The sequence below is a fragment of the Ailuropoda melanoleuca genome, chromosome 12, assembly GCF_002007445.2.
Source record: "Ailuropoda melanoleuca isolate Jingjing chromosome 12, ASM200744v2, whole genome shotgun sequence".
Classification (NCBI taxonomy): Eukaryota; Metazoa; Chordata; class Mammalia; order Carnivora; family Ursidae; genus Ailuropoda; species Ailuropoda melanoleuca.
The window spans coordinates 28,601,089-28,622,995 of record NC_048229.1 but is presented as its reverse complement, the minus strand read 5'-3'; the positions used below and the strand labels follow the sequence as shown (position 1 = coordinate 28,622,995).

The 21,907-nt window shown below is 43.0% G+C and overlaps 3 protein-coding genes across 3 annotated transcripts in view; 1 reads left to right on the top strand and 2 right to left on the bottom strand.

Annotated features, from left to right (window-relative positions):
* Positions 1 to 21,907, bottom strand: part of LOC105241266 (vomeronasal type-1 receptor 4-like) — a 27,858-nt gene that overhangs the window by 625 nt on the left and 5,326 nt on the right. Inside the window, 3 exon segments of the mRNA XM_034638971.1 lie at positions 426 to 505; positions 1,211 to 1,359; positions 1,362 to 1,502. Of these exon segments, the coding sequence (XP_034494862.1) occupies positions 426 to 505; positions 1,211 to 1,359; positions 1,362 to 1,502 (370 nt within the window).
* Positions 7,457 to 8,377, top strand: LOC100481627 (vomeronasal type-1 receptor 2). The gene has a single exon (XM_011235187.1). The coding sequence runs from the start codon at positions 7,457 to 7,459 to the stop codon at positions 8,375 to 8,377; it is 921 nt and encodes a 306-aa protein (XP_011233489.1).
* LOC117795106 (protein FRG2-like-1) overlaps positions 16,518 to 21,907 on the bottom strand; it is a 12,345-nt gene continuing 6,955 nt past the window's right edge. Inside the window, exons 2-6 of the mRNA XM_034637872.1 lie at positions 18,615 to 18,680; positions 17,986 to 18,337; positions 17,641 to 17,715; positions 17,343 to 17,420; positions 16,518 to 17,104 (exon numbers count right to left, since the gene is read on the bottom strand). Of these exons, the coding sequence (XP_034493763.1) occupies positions 16,518 to 17,104; positions 17,343 to 17,420; positions 17,641 to 17,715; positions 17,986 to 18,337; positions 18,615 to 18,647 (1,125 nt within the window). The 5' untranslated portion in view covers positions 18,648 to 18,680. The remainder of the gene's footprint in view (positions 17,105 to 17,342; positions 17,421 to 17,640; positions 17,716 to 17,985; positions 18,338 to 18,614; positions 18,681 to 21,907) is intronic.

The window sequence follows — 21,907 nt, the reverse complement described above, 5'->3', positions numbered from 1 at the left end:
CGGGGCCTGGGCGCGCGGGGATCTGCCCTCTTCCCGTCTGTTTGTCTCTTCTTCCCGGCGGTTTCGGGTTCTGCTTTTGGATTCTTTCGAATTCTGCTGGTGTCTTTTGGAGCCAGGCTAGGTACAACATAAAGGAAGGTGGGCCGCTTTTATTGGAAACGGCGCCCGTGCACGGTGCCCGTGCAAACTCTGGCAAGTGGTGGAGACGCGCCTCCTAGTGAGGCCAAGCAGCGCGGGGACCTGGGGCGGGGCAGGGGTCCTCGTGGGGCGACCGAGCTGACGGGAACAGCTCCTAATTTAATTGAGCAAAAGTCGGAGTGGTCAGTGTGGGTGGTGGAAGCTAGAATGAGAAATGCAGAACTCCTCTGTGGGGAGCGTGCAGTTTTGTACTAACTTCCCACCAGAGCTCTTTTCTAAGTAATTACCACTTCTGCTCCCTATTCGCTGGGCTGCGCTCCTGTTCCAGCCCGGCCTTGGGCTGCGAGGGCTGAGGGCCGGCACATTCCTTTAAAAGAACCAAAATTTCTGCCTGTATGGATGTAAATTAATTTCTCTCTCTTTACATTTGATATTGGAATCCACACCTCTCAAGATGAATTACAAATCCAAACGCCTTTGAGACCTATCGGATGGCATCCTGTATTTTGCTTAAGGCATTAATTACTAAATATCGTTGCAATTTCAATTTTCTTAAATCTTTATTCTTGGTTATTTTGGAAGAGTATTTTTAACTTGAAGACTACGTATTTTAACATCTTTTTTCTGCTTCTAAATGCTTTCTATCAAGTGCAGATAAGGAGGCTTGTAAAAGCTGTATTCTTTCAGAGATATTTAACTTTTCCTAGTACTGACAAAAAATTAGTTTGGAAGTATTTCCAGAGACATGTGATAAGGATGTCTGTTCTTTATGTGAACAATACAAGCAAATAGTAAAACTGGTTTTTCATATTTTCAGTACCATCATATAAACTTAATAATTGCATATGAAATGTGCAGGTTACTAGCTCCTCTTGTTTCCTGTGGAATTCTGAAGGTGGTGTGGGCTGGATCTGCTTTTCACCCTGTCAGGTGACTGCTCACTCAGTGCTTAAATCTCTGCAAGGAGTGAATGAACAAATGATTACACATCGTTTAAACAATTTATAATAGTTTTTGGCTGTTGTATCATTTTAGGGAGTTGTTTATTCCTTCTGCAGCACACAGAGAAGACCCTGGACACAATAAGGTCATGGCTCCAGAGAACAAAAGGGCTGATTGTTGGAAAACATGGAGTGATCAGGGCAGAGGGGTTCAGCAGCCACCAACTGGGATTTTCAGAAAGAGCCAAATCAAATGAAAAGGTAGAAGAGAGAGCAAAAAAGTTACGAAGGTGCTTACCAAGATAAGGATGCTTTGGGTAGCCCTCATGTCAAGGAAAATTCTGGAGATGTTCCTGTGAATGTGCTGGACCCACTGCTTGTATCTTAAGAGGTTAAAAACTACGGAGATGCTGGCCCAGATCACGAATCCCAAACCGACGACAGGAGGGAAGATTAAAAGTGCAGCAAGTAGTGATTGTGTGATCTGATTCAGAATCCCCAGTCACATTTCTTTGTGACATTTTCTCTGTTCATTTGTCAGTCACAGGATGAGGAAAAGTGGCATTTACCAGCATGTTCAGGATCAAGCAGCTGTTTGTTAGAGAGGCCCTGGGAAGCTTTTATTTTAAGCTCTATTATCATGGAGTTCCTGGGGTCAGTTGTGATGCTCTGGAAAACACTCAAGAAGCAGGTGGTGCCGATGGACACGCCACTGGCCATTCTGCAGTGCAAACCAAGTTCGCATCAAAACTCAACGAGGACATTTTTCAACCCGAAAGCTGGCAGTGAGTGATTCCTTTAAGGACACTGAGCCAGACATTGGCTACAGTCAGCTGCTTGAGAAGCAGGTCTTAGGAAGAAATTCAACCATGTTTTAATTATTTTTGTATTGACTATCTCTTTTGTTTGTTTGACCTTCACCTTGCTGTAGGATGTGAAGAATAAGACCGTTTATTGTCATTTCTTTAAAGATTTATCTATTTATTTGATAGAGCACATGCACGAGTGCCTGCATGGGGGAGTAGGGGCAGAGGGAGAGGGAGAAGCAGGCTCTCTACTGACCAGGGAACCCAATGCGGGGCTCGATTCCAGGACCCTGGAATCATGACCTGAGCTGAAGGCAGACGCTTACCCAACTGAGCCACCGAGGTGCCCCCATTTATTGTCATTTTTAAAAAAGATTCTATTTTTTTAAGTAATCTCTACACCCAGCGTGGGTCTCAAACTAATGACCGGGAGATCAAGAATTGCATGCTCTTCTGACTGAGCCAGCCAGGCATCCCTCATTTATTGTCATTTTGATAGGAATTCCCGTTTCCCAAATGCCAAGCATTAATGATATCCCCACTGTATTTTCTGCTGGTTATTAACTTTTCTTATGTACTTTGGCATACTTCTTTTTTTTTTTTTTTTTTAAAAATTTTTTTTTTTTGAAAGAGAACAGGAAAGCACAAGCAGGGGGAGCTGCAGAAGGAGAGGGAGAAGCAGGCTCCCTGCTGAGCAGGGAGCCCCACGTGGCACTCGATCCCAGGACCCTGGGATCATGACCTGAACTCTAAGGCAGATGGCTCAACCAACCAAGCCACCCGCGTGCCCCTACATACTTCTGAATTTTTAACTTCACTGATCTAATAGTCTGTTCATAAATAAACATATCTCATAGGGATAGCCATACGCATTTTGTTTCTTTTCTAGAGTTTTTGTGGCTATTCTTATTTCTTCATTGTTCTATAAGGTTTTTGCAGTAACATCGCTAGTTTGAAAAACTGATAGTATCTTTATCAGGATCAAACTAAATTGACAAATTAGCTTAAGGAAAATTGACCTTTTTACAATATTGAGCTTTTCTACCCCAGAACATGATGTAAATTTACATTCATTTATTTCTACCTTCATATATTTCAGGAATGTTTTATAGTTTTCCTCATATAGGCTTTACACATTTTTGTTAGATTTATTCCTGGCTAGCATATTTCATTTTATGTTAAGCCTTTGGAATTGCCCGCCCTCCCATTGTAACTTGTAAATGATTGTTTGTTGTACGTAGATTATTTTTGTACAGTAGCCTATGTACAGGGGTGCCTGGGAGGCTCAGTCACTAGATGGTATGACTCTTGATCTTGGGGTTGTGAGCTGGAACCCCATGTTGGGTATAGAGATTACTTGAAAATATGATAGCCTATGTACAAAAAGGGTGTTGTTTTTGTATAACCATATTATATCCTATTAACTTACTGAATTATTTTTCATAATAGATTTTCTATCAGTTCCTTTGTGTTTCCAGATGTATACTTGTATCATCTGCAAACATAGTTTTACATCTTTGTTTCTCATTCCTGCGACATTTTACATTGCCCTGGCTAACCCTCCAACACAATGATAAATGAAGAGAACAGGCAATCACGTGCTCGTTTAGTGTGGTTCTGGCCTTAGCAGAATATCTCTAGTGTTTCCCTGTGAGCAAGACGAAGACTTTGTTTTGTCAAGTTGGGAACGATCCATCAATTCCCAATTTCGAGTGCTTTAATTTATTATCCATACATGTTGAATTCTCCCCAATAATGTTTTTGTAACTACAAGTAAGATTTCTTGATTTCTCGGGCCGCCTGGGTGGCTCAGTCGTTAAGCGTCTGCCTTCGGCTGAGGGGCGTAGTCCCAGGCTCCTGGGATCGAGCCTCACATCGGGCTCCATGCTCCGCTGGGAGCCTGCTTCTTCCCTTCCCACTCCCCCTGCTTGTGTTCCCTCTCTCTCTGGCTGTCTCTCTCTCTATTAAATAAATGAATAAAATTAAAAAAAAAAAAGATTTCTGGGGCGCCTGGGTGGCACAGCGGTTAAGCACCCGCCTTCGGCTCAGGGCGTGATCCCCGCGTTATGGGATCGAGCCCCTCATCAGGCTCCTCCTCTATGAGCCTGCTTCTTCCTTTCCTACTCCCCCTGCTTGTGTTCCCTCTCCCTCGCTGGCTGTCTCTATCTCTGTCAAATAAATAAATAAAATCTTTAAAAAAAAAGATTTCTTGATTTCTCTTAATAACTGTGGTGAACAATATTAATGAATTTTCTAATAGTGAATCATTCTTGAATTCCAGACATAAATCTTGGTCATCATGGTGTTATTTGTATATTATTTTTCAGGGGTTTTGGCAATATTTATTTTAGATGGTATCATCTGTAGGCAGATGTGAGATCTTTCTGTGGTATTCTTTCCGGTGCAAACTTTACGATGTTTTAGTATCAGAAATTTTATTTGACGTATAGAGATAATTTGGACATTTTGCTTCTTCTGTAATGCTCTTGAATCGAGTAAGTAGCATTGGCTTATCTGCTATTTAAAAGAATGGAAGAATTTGGGGACACCTGGGTGCCTCAGTCAGTTAAGCATTTGACCCTTGATCTCAGCTCTTGATCTCGATCTTAGGGTTGCGAGTTCAAGCCCTATGTTGGGCTCCACACTGGGCATGGAGCCTACTTAAAAAAAAAAAAAAAAAGGAAGAATCTGCTTGCTAATCTGATTCTGGTGCTTTTATTTGTGAGGGACTCCTTATAAATGTCTTCCTTTTCTCTATGGATATTGGCCTGTTTAGACTCCCTATGTTACTGAAGGCAATTTTGGTAAGATATATTTTCCCAGGAAGTGTTCATTTTATATAGGCTTTCTGGTTAATTTGTTTCAAGTTGGGGAAACAGGGCAAATATTTTTTTAAATCTCAGTTATTGACATCATGTTCTCTTTTGCATTTATTGAAAATTTAAAAAATTTATTGCATTTATTAAAAATCTTAAAAATAGAAAATCCTTCTTGGGTCATTTGTATGACTCTCTCTCTGCCCATAAGTTAAATGATGGTGGTACTCAGGGGTCTGAGGCTTAACAAAGAATTAGGTTAGGGTAAAAAAAATTCTCAGGGAAACACAGAATCCAATGAGGCACATGTCCTTCTCTGCTGGGCTTTCAAACCTCAGCATTTCCTCCCATGTGAGACCCTGTCTGCTTCCAGGAGTAATGGAAAAGGAAGAGTCTCTCTCAAACACTCCAAAGGTCCCTTTGGATATGCTCATTAGAAACTTCTAAGAGATCCTGGTAATTAAAAAGTTTTTTTAATTTAGCTCCCCGAGTGTGAACTGTCACTGTCACTATAGGTGACATGATGATTGCGTTTCTTTGGGGAGGTGATGTCACAGAATCCCATATCTCAGGATCTGGCTTCCTCCTGTCCACACATGATTTGGCTGCTACTTTACACCCGATTCATAGCCCTGCAGCAGGAAGGAGTCTGTGAGTACCCCTAGTTTAGTCCGAGAGCAGAGTCTCTAAGGTTAGGAAATGCAGCAGGAATCTGGGTAGGTGAGCAGGTCTGGGAACACAGTCCTGAGGCAAGGCTGAGCTTGTGGAGAGAGAGAGCGCTAAATCAATGCATGACTGCTGCTAATGTAATTTAACAAAATCCTCATTTAAAGAGGTTCTTGGTGTTTGATCCAAGTGCTTTCGGAGTCTGAATTTTAAGATGTAATTTCAGAATTAGTCTGCTGTTCAATACAGTGTGCGAGAGTCTCGGGGACATTTTCAGGAGCAATATTGTGATTTCTGTAAAGGCGTATACATGTGATAATGAATATGATGGAACAAATTAAATTACCTGATTCACAGCAGAAAAAGTGTGACTGAATGGGAATTGCTGAAATTTATTCTTCTGTAACTTGAGTGTGACAAGCTTAATGGAGACAGTAAATGTGTCTCTACTGAAAGTATCTGTGGTCTATTGACCTGTGAGACAGTTTTCTTTCCTGAAATTAGGAAAGGTCCTTTAAGAAAAAGTTAACATCATAATAGAGCGTTTCATAGAGCAAAAAATTAAGGACTTTATATTTTAATTTAATTTTAAAATAAGAAATTAATTTAAAAATATAATCTCATCAGAAAAAAAGCAATTTTAAGGTTCAAATGTTTCTTGCTGTATTTTCTCTGGTTTAAAATCATTTCAGGGGCACCTGGGTGGCTCAATCAGTTGAGCATCCGACTCTTGATTTTGGCTTAGGTTGTGGTCTCAGGGTCCTGGGATCCAGCCCGTGACAGGCTTCCTACTCAGAGGGGAATCTGCTTCTCTCCTTCTCCCTCTGCTCCTCCCCCCTGCTCGCACTTTCTCTCCCTCTCTCTCTCAAATAAGTAAATAAACCTTTTAAAAAATCATTTCAATATTATGACCAGCTCACTAGTCACCTGTTCTGCTTTTCAGTTATTGAATGCTCAAGGTCTTCAAATTCCACTTTGCATGTTTGTATTGTATTTATTTTTTTTAAAGATTTTATTTATTTATTTGACAGAGACAGAGACAGCCAGCGAGAGAGGGAACACAAGCAGGGGGAGTGGGACAGGAAGAAGCAGGCTCATAGCAGAGGAGCCTGATGTGGGGCTCTATCCCATAACGCCGGGATCATGCCCTGAGCCGAAGGCAGATGCTTAACCGCTGTGCCACCCAGGCGCCCCTGTATTGTATTTAATACAATCAAATATTTTCCAAATCAAATATCAGTTCGAGTTGCAGTTTGTTTATTCTAAAATCATAAACATACAGTGATGTGATCTTTATAGGATTAATTTATTTCCTGCCCTGATATGCTTTATCACTATTTATACTTCATGTCCCATATTTTAGCAGTAATTTTGTGCAATAATTTCTCTTATGGGTGCCATTGTATTTTTGGTTCAGGCAAAAAATGAAATGAGTTTTTCTACTGCCACCCTAACATTTATCTACATTAAATAAATCAAATTGGCTAATATAAAATTATTCAGTGCCATCTATAATTTATTAAGGCCTCTGAATCCTCACTCCTTAGTTATGTTGGTTATAAAAGAAATACTTAAACAAAAATGGGAAACTATCAAACCAAGTTTATATGGTAAAATAAATTTAAAATATGAGAAGGTGCGTGTGTGTGTGTGTGCACACGCGCGTGCTAGGTACTTGGCATAGTATAGTACAGTAGTAAACACTAATGTCATTGCAACTAGCCTACCCAGGTTCAAATCCTGATTCTACTGCTGTTTAGATGAGTCACTTCACTGCCCATGGTTAAATTCTCCTCGTCTATAAAATGAGAGTTATATTAGTTCCTTACTCATAGGGTTGTCACTATTAAATAAGTTAGAATAGGCAGATTATGAATAACACTTACCACACGTTGTAAGTGCTATAAAAAGAAACACACGAAACGGGAAATCTCTTAACAAAAGAGAGTATATTTTAGATACTAATTCTCAGGGGGAAGGAAAGGTAAATGGAGATTTTATTTCCTGTGAAAATGTAGCCCAAAACTCATGTTTTCATGCAGAACCCTCTGCCTGTGAATTTGAATATTGAGTTATGGAAAATGACAGAATGGCCTTGGCAGATATGAATATAGGAATGATCTTGCTATTCCAGATAGTCGTTGGAATCCTGGGGAATTTCTCACTCTTATATCATTACACATCCCTTTACTTCAGGGGATGCAAGCCAAGATCCACAGATTTAATTCTCGGGCACCTGACTATAGCCAACTCCTTGGTCATTCTCTCTAGCGGAGTCCCAAAGACCATGGCAGCTTTAGGGTTGAGACATTTCACCAGTTATTACGGATGCTGCATTCTTTTGTATGTTCACAGAGTAGCCAGAGATATATCCATTTGTTCCACGTGCCTCCTGAGTGTCTTCCAGGCTATCTCGATCCACCCTGGGAACTCCAGGTGGGCGGAGCTTAAAGTGAAAGCTGCCAAGTACGTTGGCCCCTCCAGTATCCTGTGTTGGGTGCTCCACATGGTGGTAAATGTGTTTTTTCCTATCTATATGTCTGGTAAATGGAGCAACAAAAATATTACAAAGAGAAGAGGATTTGGATATTGTCCTGCTTCACAGCATCGTGCCAAGATCTCAGAATCAGTGTATGCAGCAGTGACATCTGTCCATGACAGTTTGTGTTTGGGACTCATGACCTTGGCCAGCAGCTCCGTGGTTTTCCTCCTTTATAGGCACAAGCAGAGGGTCCAACACATCCATAGGAACAGTGTCTCCCGCAGACCCTCCCCTGAGTCCAGAGCCATCCAAAGCATCCTTGTTTTGGTGATCACCTTTGTGTCATTTTACGCCCTCTCCTCCATCATTTATGTTTACATGGCTTTCTCTGATGATTCCAGTTGGTGGCTGGTGAACACCGCAGTACTGATCACTGCATGTTTTCCAACCATTAGTCCTTTTGTTCTCATGAGCCACGACCCCAGCATAGCCGGGCTCTGCTGCGTCTGCTGTGGAAGAAATACATAATTCTCTCATCTCATCAGAGAAATATGAGTTCTCCTCCTCCTGTTCAGTCATGGATGCACTCAGACCTCAAAGCATGTTAAGAACAATTATGAGCCGGTTTCATTGCAGAGAGGGGGGTGAGCAAGACAGACTGACACTGGTCTAATATAAAGTGGTAAATAACAGTAGCACGGTACATGAACTCTTCTGTAATTAACATGTGTGTACTTAGATAGTTATATTTTTATTAACAGTTACAGTGGAGAAGTTAAGATTCCATAGAACAGTCCTGAAATAATATGAAGATACTGGAAATATCTTTGAATGTGTAACTTCCAAATTGAGATATATTAAAATTTTCTAAGATGTACCTGAGCTTGGAATCGTAAAGACAGTTGGGTAAGAGGGAATAGCATATGGATAGTCTTTCCAGGAACTAGGGATGGGAGCAGTGGTCCTGATTTGTGATGCAAATGGCCTGGGGTGAAGCTGGAGGGAAAAATCAGGTTTTACTTATTGCCGGTTTTAGAGGCTGTGTTGCAAATATTGTGCTTTATACCCAAGAGAAACTGGGGACATTTGAAATATGATAACGCTAATGGAGAAAGATGAGCATATTAAAATATTTTCAGGTCAACATTTGAAGAGTAAACTGCAGGGGACAAAGAGGAGTGAAAGAAGGTGGAAAAGATTGAATGGACTTTGGCGATGTTTAGAAGGTAGATTGTTCTGTGTTAAAGCTTGATGGCAGTTGGTTAGGTTGCTGGGAAAGACATTTCAAGATGGACTTCTGCTTTTCCAACTTGAGGATACAAGAAGTTACAGAGCAGCATTTCATCAAGCGTGGGACAGTAGATGAGAAGCAATTTGAAGCTGGAAGATGTGAATATATTTTGTTTAACGAGGAGTATAATCGCTTTTGAAATCCCCACCAGAGCAGAATGGACACCTTTGAAAGGAAAAATAAAAGGATATTAACTCAAACATAGAAATATTTTAGAAGCGCCTGGCTGGCTCAGTGGATAGAGCATACGACTCCTAATCTCGGGATTGTGAGTTCAAGCCCCACACTGGGTGTAGAGATTACTTAAAATCTTTTTAAAAAGAAATATTTTAATATAATTCTCTGTTATTAAATCATAAGCATTTGCAATTTTATTTTATTTTATTTTTTTTTAAGATTTTATTTACTTATTCGACAGAGATAGAGACAGCCAGCGAGAGAGGGAACACAAGCAGGGGGAGTGGGAGAGGAAGAAGCAGGCTCATAGCGGAGGAGCCTGATGTGGGGCTTGATCCCATAACGCCGGGATCACGCCCTGAGCCGAAGGCAGATGCTTAACGACTGCGTTACCCAGGCGCCCCTGCAATTTTAAAAAGTAAGCATTTTATTTTGGAATAACTTTAGACTTGCAGAACATTTGTAAAGATAACACTGAGTTCCAAAATATCTCTCACCCAGTCTCCCAACTGTTACCATCGTAACTTTACCATGGTTCATTTGTCAAAACTAAGGAAACAACATTAGTATGTTACTATTACCTAAACTCCAGACTTTATTTACATTTCAGTTGTTTTAACACCATCATTTTTCTCTATCAGGATCCAATCCAGGACGTCACATTATATGTAATCATCCTGTCTCCCCTAGGCCCTTCCACCCTGTGACATTTTCTCAGATTTTCCTTGTTCATCATGACCAGTTTGAGGAGTATTGGTCCCGTACGTTTTAGAATGCCTCTAACGTTGAATTTGTCTGAAGCGTTTCTCTTGGATAGACTGGGTTTATGGGTTTTTGAGAAGAATATCACATCTCATCCCAGCATCCGGCCTGAGAGGTTCATGCAGTTAACATGAGTTATCTTGGACGATGTTAATCACGATCAGTTAGTTAAGGTAGTGTCTACCAGGCTTCTCCACTGTAAAATTTCTGTGCATGCCTTCCCATACTCTATTCTTTGGAAGACTCTAAGCGCAGCTCACACTCAAGTGTGGGGGGAGTGAAGGAAGGGTGCATAACCGTGGGTGTGAGGTGTTCAATTAAGTGCCACTTCTTGGAGGGCAAAGTAGCCCCATATATTCTTTGCCATTCTTCTGTGTGGAAGCCGTGTCACTTCTCCCTCATTTATTTCTTTCTTCAACTCATTTATACTTACTTTACACTTTGTGCTATAATTCAATACTATGTAATTTATTTTGTTGCTTAAATTGTTCCAGCATTGGTCACTGGGAGCCACGGTATAATAGAAGTGTGTGTGTGTGTGTGTGTACATACACATCTGGTCTTTGTCTCAGGTTCCTGGCTCAGAGCTTCAAAACCCTTTGGGATTTTCTGGGTGGTAGGAGTGTCTTTATTATACTAAGGAGGCAACTGTGGGCAGGGGTTCCCCACATAGCTTCAGAACGGGGGACTGAACACTTTGAAAGACCAACTACATGATTGGATTGGAACGCTCAGCTGCCCAACCTCTGGGGAGAAGAAGGAGGCTGACTGGGGATTGAGTTCAGTCATATGGCCAGTCATTTAACCAACCATGCCTAGGTAATGAGACCTTCATTTAAAAATCCAGAGAAGCTCCAGGGAGCTTCTTGGGGGGGGGGAACAGAAGCTACTCTGTGGGTAACCCTCCCAGATCTTGCTCTCTGAATGCCTTTGTTCCGCTCTTTATTGCTGTTCATTATAATAAAATGATGTCAAATGACAAAACTAAAACAGTTTCGTAACAAGTTTGCTGTCTTTTATTCAAGGGAAGACAATCCTTTTTCTGGGGGAGGACAGAGCCTCACAGGGTGGAGCGCCCTACCCGGGGGATTTGGGATGAGAGGGAGTTTTAGAAGAGGCAGCGCAGAGACTGACTAGGAGGTCAGGGATTTCCTTACAAGGCCAGCAGGCGCTGTTTCCTGCGGTAAGGTCAGCCGGCTAAAGCTGAGCTGGAGGACTGTGATCCGCGTATACTAACTAGGTTCCTTGCTGGTGTTTCCCGTAAGAGCAGGCTGACTTCGGTTTAGATTTGTGATGTGGGTTGGGCCACTGGGGCGGCCTCTGTTTTATGGGTCCCGATACACGAATTAACTTCATCAAGGATCATCCTAAGTATAGCACTTTCCTGAGTTCTGTGAGTCTTCCCCGCAAATATCCAACCAGAGGGGATTGTGGGGTGCCTTAAATTGGTAGCTGGCTGGCAGATGCCCCAGTTTGGGAATGCCTGCCTTGTGGTGTGACTTGTGACTGGGGGCAGTCTCGGGAAGGACCTTGCCCTTAGCTTGTGGGGTCTGTGCTAAGCAGAGAATGTCAGAATTACGTGGAATTGCAGGACGCCCAGTTGGTATCAGAGAATTGTTGACAGGGTGCGGTGCAGAAGCCCTTTCATGTTTGGCTACTATATCCCTTTGATATGTCCCCAGTTTTTTTTTTAATTTTAATTAAAAAATTTTTTTTATTATTATGATATGTGAGTCACCATATAGGACATCATTACTTTTGGATGTAGTGTTCCCTGATTCATTGTTTGCGTATAACACCCAGTGCACCATGCAATACATGGCCTCCTTAATACCCATCACCGGCCTATCCCAGTCCCCCACCCCCTCCCCTCTAAAACCTTCAGGGAGAGGGAGAAGTCGACTCCACGTTGAGCAGGGAGCCCGCCATGGGGCTTGACCCCGGGACCCTGAGATCATGACCTGAGCAGAAGGCAGACGCTTAACCACCTGAGCCACCCAGGCATCCCCCAGTTTTGTGTTTTTTGAGCACTTCCTTCCTTTTACGTGTTGTCACTGCAGGAGGCTCCAGGCTCATCTTGTATTTTCCCTGCTCCTGCCATCGAGTCAGTCGTATCTCCAAGGAGCCTTTGAGTAGAGAACAGTGTTAGATACAAGATGTGGGTGCTGGGGGTTCTCCTTGCTCCGGGCCTTTCAGTGCCATTAGGCCCTCTGAGTAGACGGACCTACGAAATCTCTGTTTACACATACATCTGTCTGTAGTTTTCTCTTCATCTACCTGTCTACTTGCGTCTCTGCAGCTAAGTATGTGTTCATGTGTCCCTGACTCTGATGCAGTACTTCAGGGTTCATTTTAGCCCCCCGTCCCTTGCTTTTCTTTTTCTTTTTTTTTTTTTTTAAAGATTTTATTTATTTAGTTGACAGAGATAGAGATAGCCAGCGAGAGAGGGAACACAAGCAGGGGGAGTGGGAGAGGAAGAAGCAGGCTCACAGTGGAGGAGCCTGACGTGGGGCTCGATCCCAAAACGCCGGGACCACGCCCCGAGCCGAAGGCAGACGCTTAACCGCTGTGCCACCCAGGCGCCCCGTCCCTTGCTTTTCTATACCTGTCTGCATTTATCGAGTATTGTGGCATGACCTGCCTTTGAAGCCTTCTGCATCCTCCACACTCCCCTGCTCTCCGCACGCCACCTCTAACCCCTCCGTCTGTCCTCATTTGTACCTTGCTCTGTCAACACACCTGCAACGTGCCGGCTCCGCCCTGGCAATGCTCGCGGCACTTTAAAATATCACACGTGGTAAATATCATCTTTGTGGCTTGTTGCAGGGATGGAAGGAGTGAAAAAGGTGGGAGGTGCTCCTCTCCCCCATCTTCAGGCATCCAAGGTCAGGAGATTCCTGCGTCCTTCCACATACGAGCACATTACTGAGATACACACGTGCACGCTGACTATGAATGTGATCACTTACATGGGACTGGGAACGTGAGCGTACGGACAAGTGTGTGTAAATGTGAGTGTGCTTGTGCAAGTGTGTGCTTGTGTTTGATGAATGTGGTCATGAGTGTGAGTTTGCTGTGGAGTGTTTGTGAGTGTGTGTACGTGTGTGCGGGTATATGGCTGTGTGTGTGAGTGTGTGTTGCACATGCACATGGGTGTTTGCAGCTGTGTGTAATGTTTGTGCATTTGTGTGTTTGTGAACTAGGGGTTGACCACCACTGTGGCTCTAATCTCTGATCCGGGTATGGGGAGTATTCGATAGTGGGTATGGATCAACTTGTGTGTTTGTGTGTAGGGAAAACAAAGGATTACTTTGAATTCATGTTTCTTAATTATAAAAGCAGTCAGAGCTGATTACTGAAAACTCAGCAAAAATACAGCTGTGGAAAGATGTGGTAACCACCCAGTGCTGTTTAAACGAGCATTGGCTTGTATGAGAGTTAAAGGAATGATAGAATCCGCCCATTTAACCATCTGATCCTGGGGCGCCTGGGTGGCTCTGTTGGTTAAGCATCTGCCTTTGGCTCAGGTCATGATCCCAGGGTCCTGGGATCTAGTCTTGCATCGTGCTCCCTGCTGTGTGGGGAGCCTGCTTCTCCCTCTGGCTCTCTCTCTCATGAATAAATAAATAAAACCTTTAAAAAAAATAACCATCTAATCTGGTGCTTTCATTTGTGAGGGTCTCACAACCTTCTCCCTTTTGGTAGATATTGCTCTGTTTAGACTTCCTGTTACCACTAGGGAGATCGATATTGGTAAAGCATATTTTCCTAACAAATTTCCGTATCATCTACACTTTCAACTATATTGGCACTGACTTGTGCATAGAAGGCCAATGATTCCCAATGTAAATTATCATCCACATGTTCTTCTCTTTGATTTTAACTGCAAATCCTTTTCGGGTACTTTGATTTCATTTCTATGCTTATAACTTAAATGATAGGGCATCTGAGTGGTCTGAATATTAGAAAGAACTCTATTTTGGGTAGAATTTCTTAGTATGGAATTATAGCACAAAGTGTAAAATAGTATAAATGAGTTGAAGAAACAAATCTGGGCAGAGAATCCAGTGAAATTCAGGTGTTTCACTAATAGTCCCTCACCTATCGGACCTCAGCATTTCCTGCCCTGCCCGATCCTTGTCTACCTCCAGGGCTTTTGGAAAAGAGAGCCAGCTCTCCCAAACACTTGACAGATGCTAAGTTGGAATTTGTAATTCTTTTTTGGCAAGTAGCACCTGGGGGAAAAGTTTTTCAACGATATTCTCAGTTCCCCAAGCCTGACCTCTCACTGCCACTGCAGGTGAAATGATTATTGCAGTTCTGAAGGGAGGGGAGGTCACAGAACCACAAACCCGTATCTTAGGATCTCACTGCCTCCCTCCCACGTGTATTGGCTGCCATGACCTTCACAAGGAGCCCACTGTCCTGGCAGCAGGAGGGAGTTGGTGTGTATTTTCTATTTCAATTTAATAGGCAGAGTCTGTATTGAAAAGAGGCTTTTTTTTTTTTTGTCATCCGTTTGTATTTTTCATTGGACCTTCACCTTGTTATAGGATGTGGAGAGTAAATCAGTTTCTTACCTTTGTGATGGTAATATCAAGTTCCCAAACCCCAAGTATGAATGATGTCATCCCCAAGATTTTCTTGCTTATTCACTTTCTCGAATACTTTGGCCTATTTTTGAATTTTTATCTCTACTGATCTTATTCAAGAAACGACATGCTTCATAGAGCTAGCTAGCCTTATTTTTTCCTCGTTTTTCTTTATTTTTCAGAACGTGTAACATGAGATCTACCCTCTTCATGGATTTTTTTTTAAAAGATTTTAATTTATTCATTCGACAGAGATAGAGAAAGCCAGCGAGAGAGGGAACACAGGGGGAGTGGGAGAGGAAGAAGCAGGCTCATAGCGGAGGAGCCTGATGTGGGGCTCGATCCCATAACGCCGGGATCATGCCCTGAGCCGAAGGCAGACGCTTAACCGCTGTGCCACCCAGGCGCCCCACCTCTTCATGGATTTTTAAGTGTGCAATACACTGATGCCTATCTGTACAATATTATACAGATCTCTGGAGCTTATTCATCTTGCTTGACTAAAACTTCATCCTCATTTTTTTTTTCTTTTTCAGAGTTTTCTTGCCTATCCTTATTTGTATTTTTATCTGTAGGGTTTTTTTCAGTAACATGCCTGGCTCCAATGAGTAACTGATGGTATCTCTATCAGGACCAAATTCAGTTCATATAATTAGCTTAGGGATTGGTGTTTGATAATATGGAGTTGTCCTACCCGAGAACAGTGATGTGATTACATTTGTGGATGTCTGCTTTCATATATTTCAGAAATTTTATATGGTTTCTCATATACAGTTGATACATTTTTATTGGATTTATTCCGATATTTTATTTCGATTTTACTTTGTTGTATTACTATTTTAAAATTTTATTTTTTGATCCTTTTGTAAGTGCATCCCCAACCCCCAAATATAACTTGCAAATTGTAATTTTTGTACATATGCAGGCATTTGTTTTATATATTTTGAAGCCATGTTGTGGGTTCAGATTGCTTTGTAATGTATTATCATTGAATCGCCCCATTGATTGGGATGATTAACTCCCACCCCCTACCTCCAATAAGAGCTGCTTGGTGGAGGAAAGTCAAGGTGGAAATGCAGTAGAGGTGAAGAGAAAGCAGCCTCCTAACCCACACCAGCCAGAAAACAAACTCCATCTGGATAAGTAGGATACATGAGAAGTATGAATTTTTATTTCATCACATGTAATATGGAAATTATGAACCAAAGACAATACCCAAAAATGTTTATTTTTCTTACATAAAATTAGATACATTTATATGATGAAAGACTGCAATGATCCCAGTATAAAATACAAATAGGAAACTATATAAAATAAAATATATAAAAAATGGCTATCTACATTAAATATCCTCTCATAAATAGGATAACTTGAAGTCTATAAAATAGAAGAAAATTTAAAATTAGGCATATAATATGCACCAGCTGTAAGAATAAATACATATGGTCAACAACATTAATATATTTTGACTCAGGTTTTATATAAAATAGTTGAAAAGCGAGAGAAAATGACCTGGTGACTTCACCATGATTTAATCAAACTGAACAATAGAGCCATCTCTCCCCACAGAATGCTACCCTGGGCCTGTGGTCTCAGTCCTGCCAAAGACTTACAGCCTTTTCAGGGTCAAAGGGGATGATATAAGTATGCTTACTTCGCTACACCTTAAACACAAACACATATGAATTGCACCCTGATATTTATTCTCAGTATAAACTCACGCTGGGCCGTCCTAAGATACTCAAAATACACGAAAATGCCTAACAGGAAATTTAAACCTCGACATCTCCCCATTCTGAGTCCATGTTTCGAGTACCTTTCCTCGGACCACCCGGGGTTCTAGCACTCACTGACACGCTGTGTCTAAAACACACCCCGCTGGGTTTCGGGGAGACTCGGGGCCGTAGCAGGGTTTTGTTCTCACCCAGAGGGCCGGACGGAGCTCGGGCAGCCTAGCTCTGGCCCCGGGGAGGGGCGGGCCCCGGGCTTCCCCTCCACCCCCAGCGCGAGCCCCGGGGCCCGGCGGCGGGCCTGGGGCGAGCCAGCTCTCGGCAGGGAAGCCGTAGGCCGCCTGGTTGGCCATGGTGTAGACGGTCTGCAGGGCCGCGTACAGGGGCCCGCCGAGCCCCGCGAGCCCCGCGCGCTGCTCCCGGGTCAGCGGGGAGTGCTTCTGCCGCTCGCACGCCCGAGCCACGTCCTGATAGATGGCCGCAGACAGGGCGCGCAGGGTGGTCACCAGCCTCTTCCGAAGGGGAGGCGGCCGGACTCCTGGGGACCGGCATCTGCTCCGCCGGCCGCGCCCCGCGCCGGGCGCCCCGCGTCTCCTGAGACGTGCATCCGCGGGCTCCTGGCTCTCGCGGCCGCGGTCCTCGCCGGGCGCCCTGCGTTTCTTCCTTCGCGGAGTCACACTGCGCTCATGTGCTAGAGAGGCCCCTGCAGAGAGAGGAAGCACGTGGGTGACAACCTGCCAGATGGATCCCCAGGGACCCCCATTCCCTAGGGTGAGCTCCACCTGTCTCCTGCTCCGTCCCGCCCGTCCCTTGATGGGATGCTCCCTGGATTCCAGAGTCTCCTCACTTCAGCCACTCAACAGACTCCTCCCTCCGTGCCCACACCCTGCGTGTGTGACCTGCTCTTCTGTCGGCACCTCCGGCCCAGAGCAAGATCCTACCTGCTCCATCACAGGTGCTGTCGCCCGAACTGATTTTCCTCTTCCTGGAGTCCTCCCAACTGGAGCAGCTTTCCGATTCTGTGGATAAAGAGAGTCTTGTGACTGCCAGCAACAGGATGCCTCAACACCCGCGTCCACCCTGGACACACAAGGACCAAAGCTGGCAACCAAAACTAGGTTCCCAGCTGTCCCTAGAGTCCAGGATCTGCAAGGGGGCCACAGAGCTCCCAGTTCCCTGACCATGGAGACTGAGTTACTCCAAGTCCCGTCCCTCCTCCCCAGGACAATAAACTCTTACCTGATCCGGAGATGCCGCTGTCTCTTTTGAGCTCAGTTTCCTTGGAATTTTCCTCATCAGTCTTGGGCTCTGACCCTGGAGGAAAAGGAAGTTTAGGTGACTGGCCTCCCTCGAAGGCCACAGAACTCTAGTTCATCCTCGATCCGACTTTGTGGACAGTTCTCTCAACTGAGGTTCAGCCAGTGTCAAAGGTGGACCGGCGCAATATGGTTCCAGGGGACCATTGCCATATTTCTCAAAGCCCCCTTGAGGGCTGGGTGACATTTCCTATCACCTATCTCAAAATAAAACCCTGGCCCCTACCCCTCCTCCCAGCCTCCAAACACAAACTGCCCTGATCCTTACCTTGCCTCTGGGGGCAGCTCTCTCTTAACTGGGAAGAGAATGTCTCCTCTTTTCCCTCGAGTGGTTTCTCCGCCACATCTGAGTCCCTTTCTTTAAAGGAATTCTGTTGGCAGGGCGGCTGGTCAGTGGGGTGTCGCATGGAGGGGCTGTGCGGGTCTGAGCCTTCAGTTCCCGAGTCCATCTTGAAGCCGACAAGGAGGATCCTCTCTCTGCAACACTCGGACTCCAGAGTGTGGACTGGTCGCCAGGACCTGCCTTTTATAGGCCCCTCCGTAGGGCGTGGCTTGCTCCTATTGGCTGGAAGAATTCGATCTTCCTGCAGCTCCTGCCGCTGCTCAGAATCTGGGCTGGTCTAGGAGGAGGGATGGTGGTGGTTGTGTTTCTACTGCGGAGCCCCACGCAGCTAAGGGGAGGGAAACTTTTGTAGGGTCCTGTCATGGTGTCAAAAAGCAGGACAGCAAAGCCGGGTGCAGAGGGACTGGAAGACAGGGGACGACTCCTTATCTTACTTCTGGCCCAATTCCCACCCACAACTATTTAAGACCCTGAAAGATTTCTGATGTTTCATCCACCGTGAAATGAGAAGTGAGTGCTGCCCAAGGAAGGGTACAAGGATTATGTAGGCTCACCAGAAGGGTTTCTTCCATATCTATGAAAAGCATGTTTTCAGTATTCTTCTCGCTGATAATTTCATTCTGTATAAGTCACAGGAAAATCAGATCTTAAAAAAATGTCTACCAGACCCATTACGCAAATGGAGTGTTTCTCTCCCATGTTCCCCTTCTTGGCAAAAGAGAGCAAGAATCTTTAAGGACTGGATGTCTCTGTAGTAAAATTTACAAGTCAATCTTACCTATGAGTATATCTGACAGATACATCTTTATATAAAAATGAAGCCAGCAAAGAACTAAACATAATTAATGGTGAAGATAATTTCCCAATATTATTTTTTAGAGCTTTTAATGTGGAAATTTCAAGCATTCACACAATTAAAGAAAATACAACGAATCTCTGTTTACCCTTAAGATCACTTCAAAATATGTCAGCGTTTTACCAGCCTTGTATCATCCACTCCAAACTTTTCCTTTGGGATGGGGGTTGTGTGGTAAATGGAGCTGGAAATCTTTGATGCAAATCCTAGAATTCTGTATTTCTCTAATAAACAAGTTGTGAGCCATTAAGATTCACCTCTAATAAATAATTATTCAAGGATATAAGAGATAATGAGAAGACTCCCAGGCTATCACAACACATAATTATTTTTAATTTATTTTTTATTTTAAAGATTTTATTTTTAAGTAACCTCTGCATCCAATGTAGGGCTCAAACTTACAACCCTGAGATCAAGAGTCCCATTCTTTACTGACTGAGCCAGCCAGGTGCCCCTATTTTTAAATTGCTTAATATCATCTAATACCCAGTTCATTATTCACATTCTCCCAAATTATTCCAACACATTTTTTTTTCAAACACATTCTTTTAATTGTTTTTCTGAATCAGGATCTAAACAAAGTTCTACATTACTATTACTTATTATATCACTGAAACTGGTACCTTCTGTCTGAAAATATAATTTTAGTTACAAAATGGAAGCACATACTTGCGATTCCCATCACCCAGAAATATATCCAGGATACATAAAAACTAATGTCTACCCATTAAAACGAAAGAAAAACAATCCACAATGAATTGGAAAAGAAATTAAAAAAGACAATTCATCAGTTAGTAAACCTATGAATATTTTATGTTACATACAGCGTTGCTGATAATAAAACAAATGGAAATAAAATCACGGGCATTTCACATACGTACCAGTAGTGAAAATTCATACATTACCAGGTGTAGCAATGATATGGGGAATTGAAGACTCGCCTCCAGGATTAGTGTGGGTGTGATTGGCTTAACCACTTCAGGGGACATTATGGTCGCTAAACAGGAAGACACATGGGGGCGCCTGGGTGGCTTAGTTGGTTAAGCGTCTGCTTTTGGCTCAGGTCATGATCCTGGAGCCCCGGGATCGAGCCCTCCATTGGGCTCTCTGCTCAGGGGGTAGTCTGCTTTTCCCTCTGCCCCTCACCTTGCTCTTGGGCTCTCTCTCTCATTCTCTCAAAATAAATAAGTACAATCTTAAAAAAGTTTTTAAAAATCTGTTTAAACATGAAGATGCATGAGCACCATGATGCGGGAATTTAGTTCCTTACTTTCTGTTTGTAGCAACAGGGAGGATCATAGCAAACAAGAACATATCCCAAGTATGTTCACGGCAGCATTGCCAGTGGCAGGAAAATACTAGAAACAACAAATGCCCATGAATAGGATCAGAGATTAAAACCATAAAGTCCAGTTCGTCGACACAAGTAAATACCCAACAGTGGTGAAACGGAATGAACTAGAGGTATATGCGTAAAAAGGGGATTTTCCAGAAACAGTAGAGAGAAGTGTCATGATACAGAATTAATCAGTCTGTTGACGTGTATACGTATCTTGCACTTGCAGGAAGTAATATATAGCTTTAAAAGTATATACGTATATGTTAAAGTTTCTTAAATGCTTTGGAATGAAACTTATCAAATAATGGTTGATGCTATCAGATACATACAGGCGTGGTAAAACAAAAATGCAGAGGAAAAGTAAACAGGAAGTAAGTGATCCCTTTATATCTTGGGGGATGATTAGATCAAACTGGATTGTGTAGAGCTGATGAGGTTAGTGCCAGTGCTTGAGAGGGGCCTCCTCCGGCAATATAAAGGCCCTCTGAAGCTTCCCTTCATCCTCATCCTTCCTCAGTTATCCCGGAAGCTACATTGTGCCCCGTGGAATTTGCTCCGCGTGCACAATCTGAGCTGATAAGGACAGCTCAATCATCACCCTCATCTTGAGACCTTTTGATCTTTTCTCCTTGTGTCCCTATTGAAGATTGTTTTTTTATTTGACAGAGAGAGAGCACAAGCAGGGGGAGCAGCGGGCAGAGGGAGAGGGAGAAGCAGACTCCCTGCTGAGCAGGGAGCCTGATGCGGGTCTCCATCCCAGGACCCCGGGATCATGACCTGAGTTGAAGGCAGACACTTAACTGACTGAGCCACCCAGGTGCCCCCCTTGTGTCCCTATATAAAATGGGTGTGGATATGACTGTTGATTGCATCATGAATTTCACAGGCCACGTGTCTGTGTCCCCTCTAGAAAAACCAACTCCCAAATCAAAAAATATGTCTTGATGATAACCTTTGAAAGCTGCCCTTGATTGATGCTGACTCACTGACCGCCCTTTTCTTTGACCCACAGATAATGTGCAAGAACTGTTGTCACGCCTTTGGACACATGGACAGACCAGGAGGTGTCCCATGATGTGTGGGGGGTGGGGCCCTTGTCTCCCAGCCCTCGTGCTCAAATGAGGAGGAGAACCTGGGGCTAAGGAAGCCTGAGGAACTCTGGACCACAGGCCTTTTAGCAAGACTGACGGAAGGAACAAAGACGAAGGTGAGGAATCTGGGTACTGGAAGCCATCCTTAGAACTGGACTCCAAGGACACTTTTTCTTGATGCTGCAAGCACAGCCATCTCCAAGTCAGACAGAGAAATGCAACAGAAACATACAAAGAGCTCAGTATCTTTCAGGGTTTCTCACTCAGGAGCATAAAATGATATATAATAATAGTGTATGTAGTATACACTATAATAATATATAAAAACTTAGATATTGTATATGTAAATATATATGTCATATAAATATCTAAAATATATAACATTTTAAATTTTATAATATATATTTTATATGTTATATGTCATATATTTAACATGTTTGAAATTTTATATATTATTATATATTATATATTTTACATTTTATATTATATATAATATATAAACACATATATAATATATATTTTATATCTGTATAATATAATATATATTAAAATATATAATAT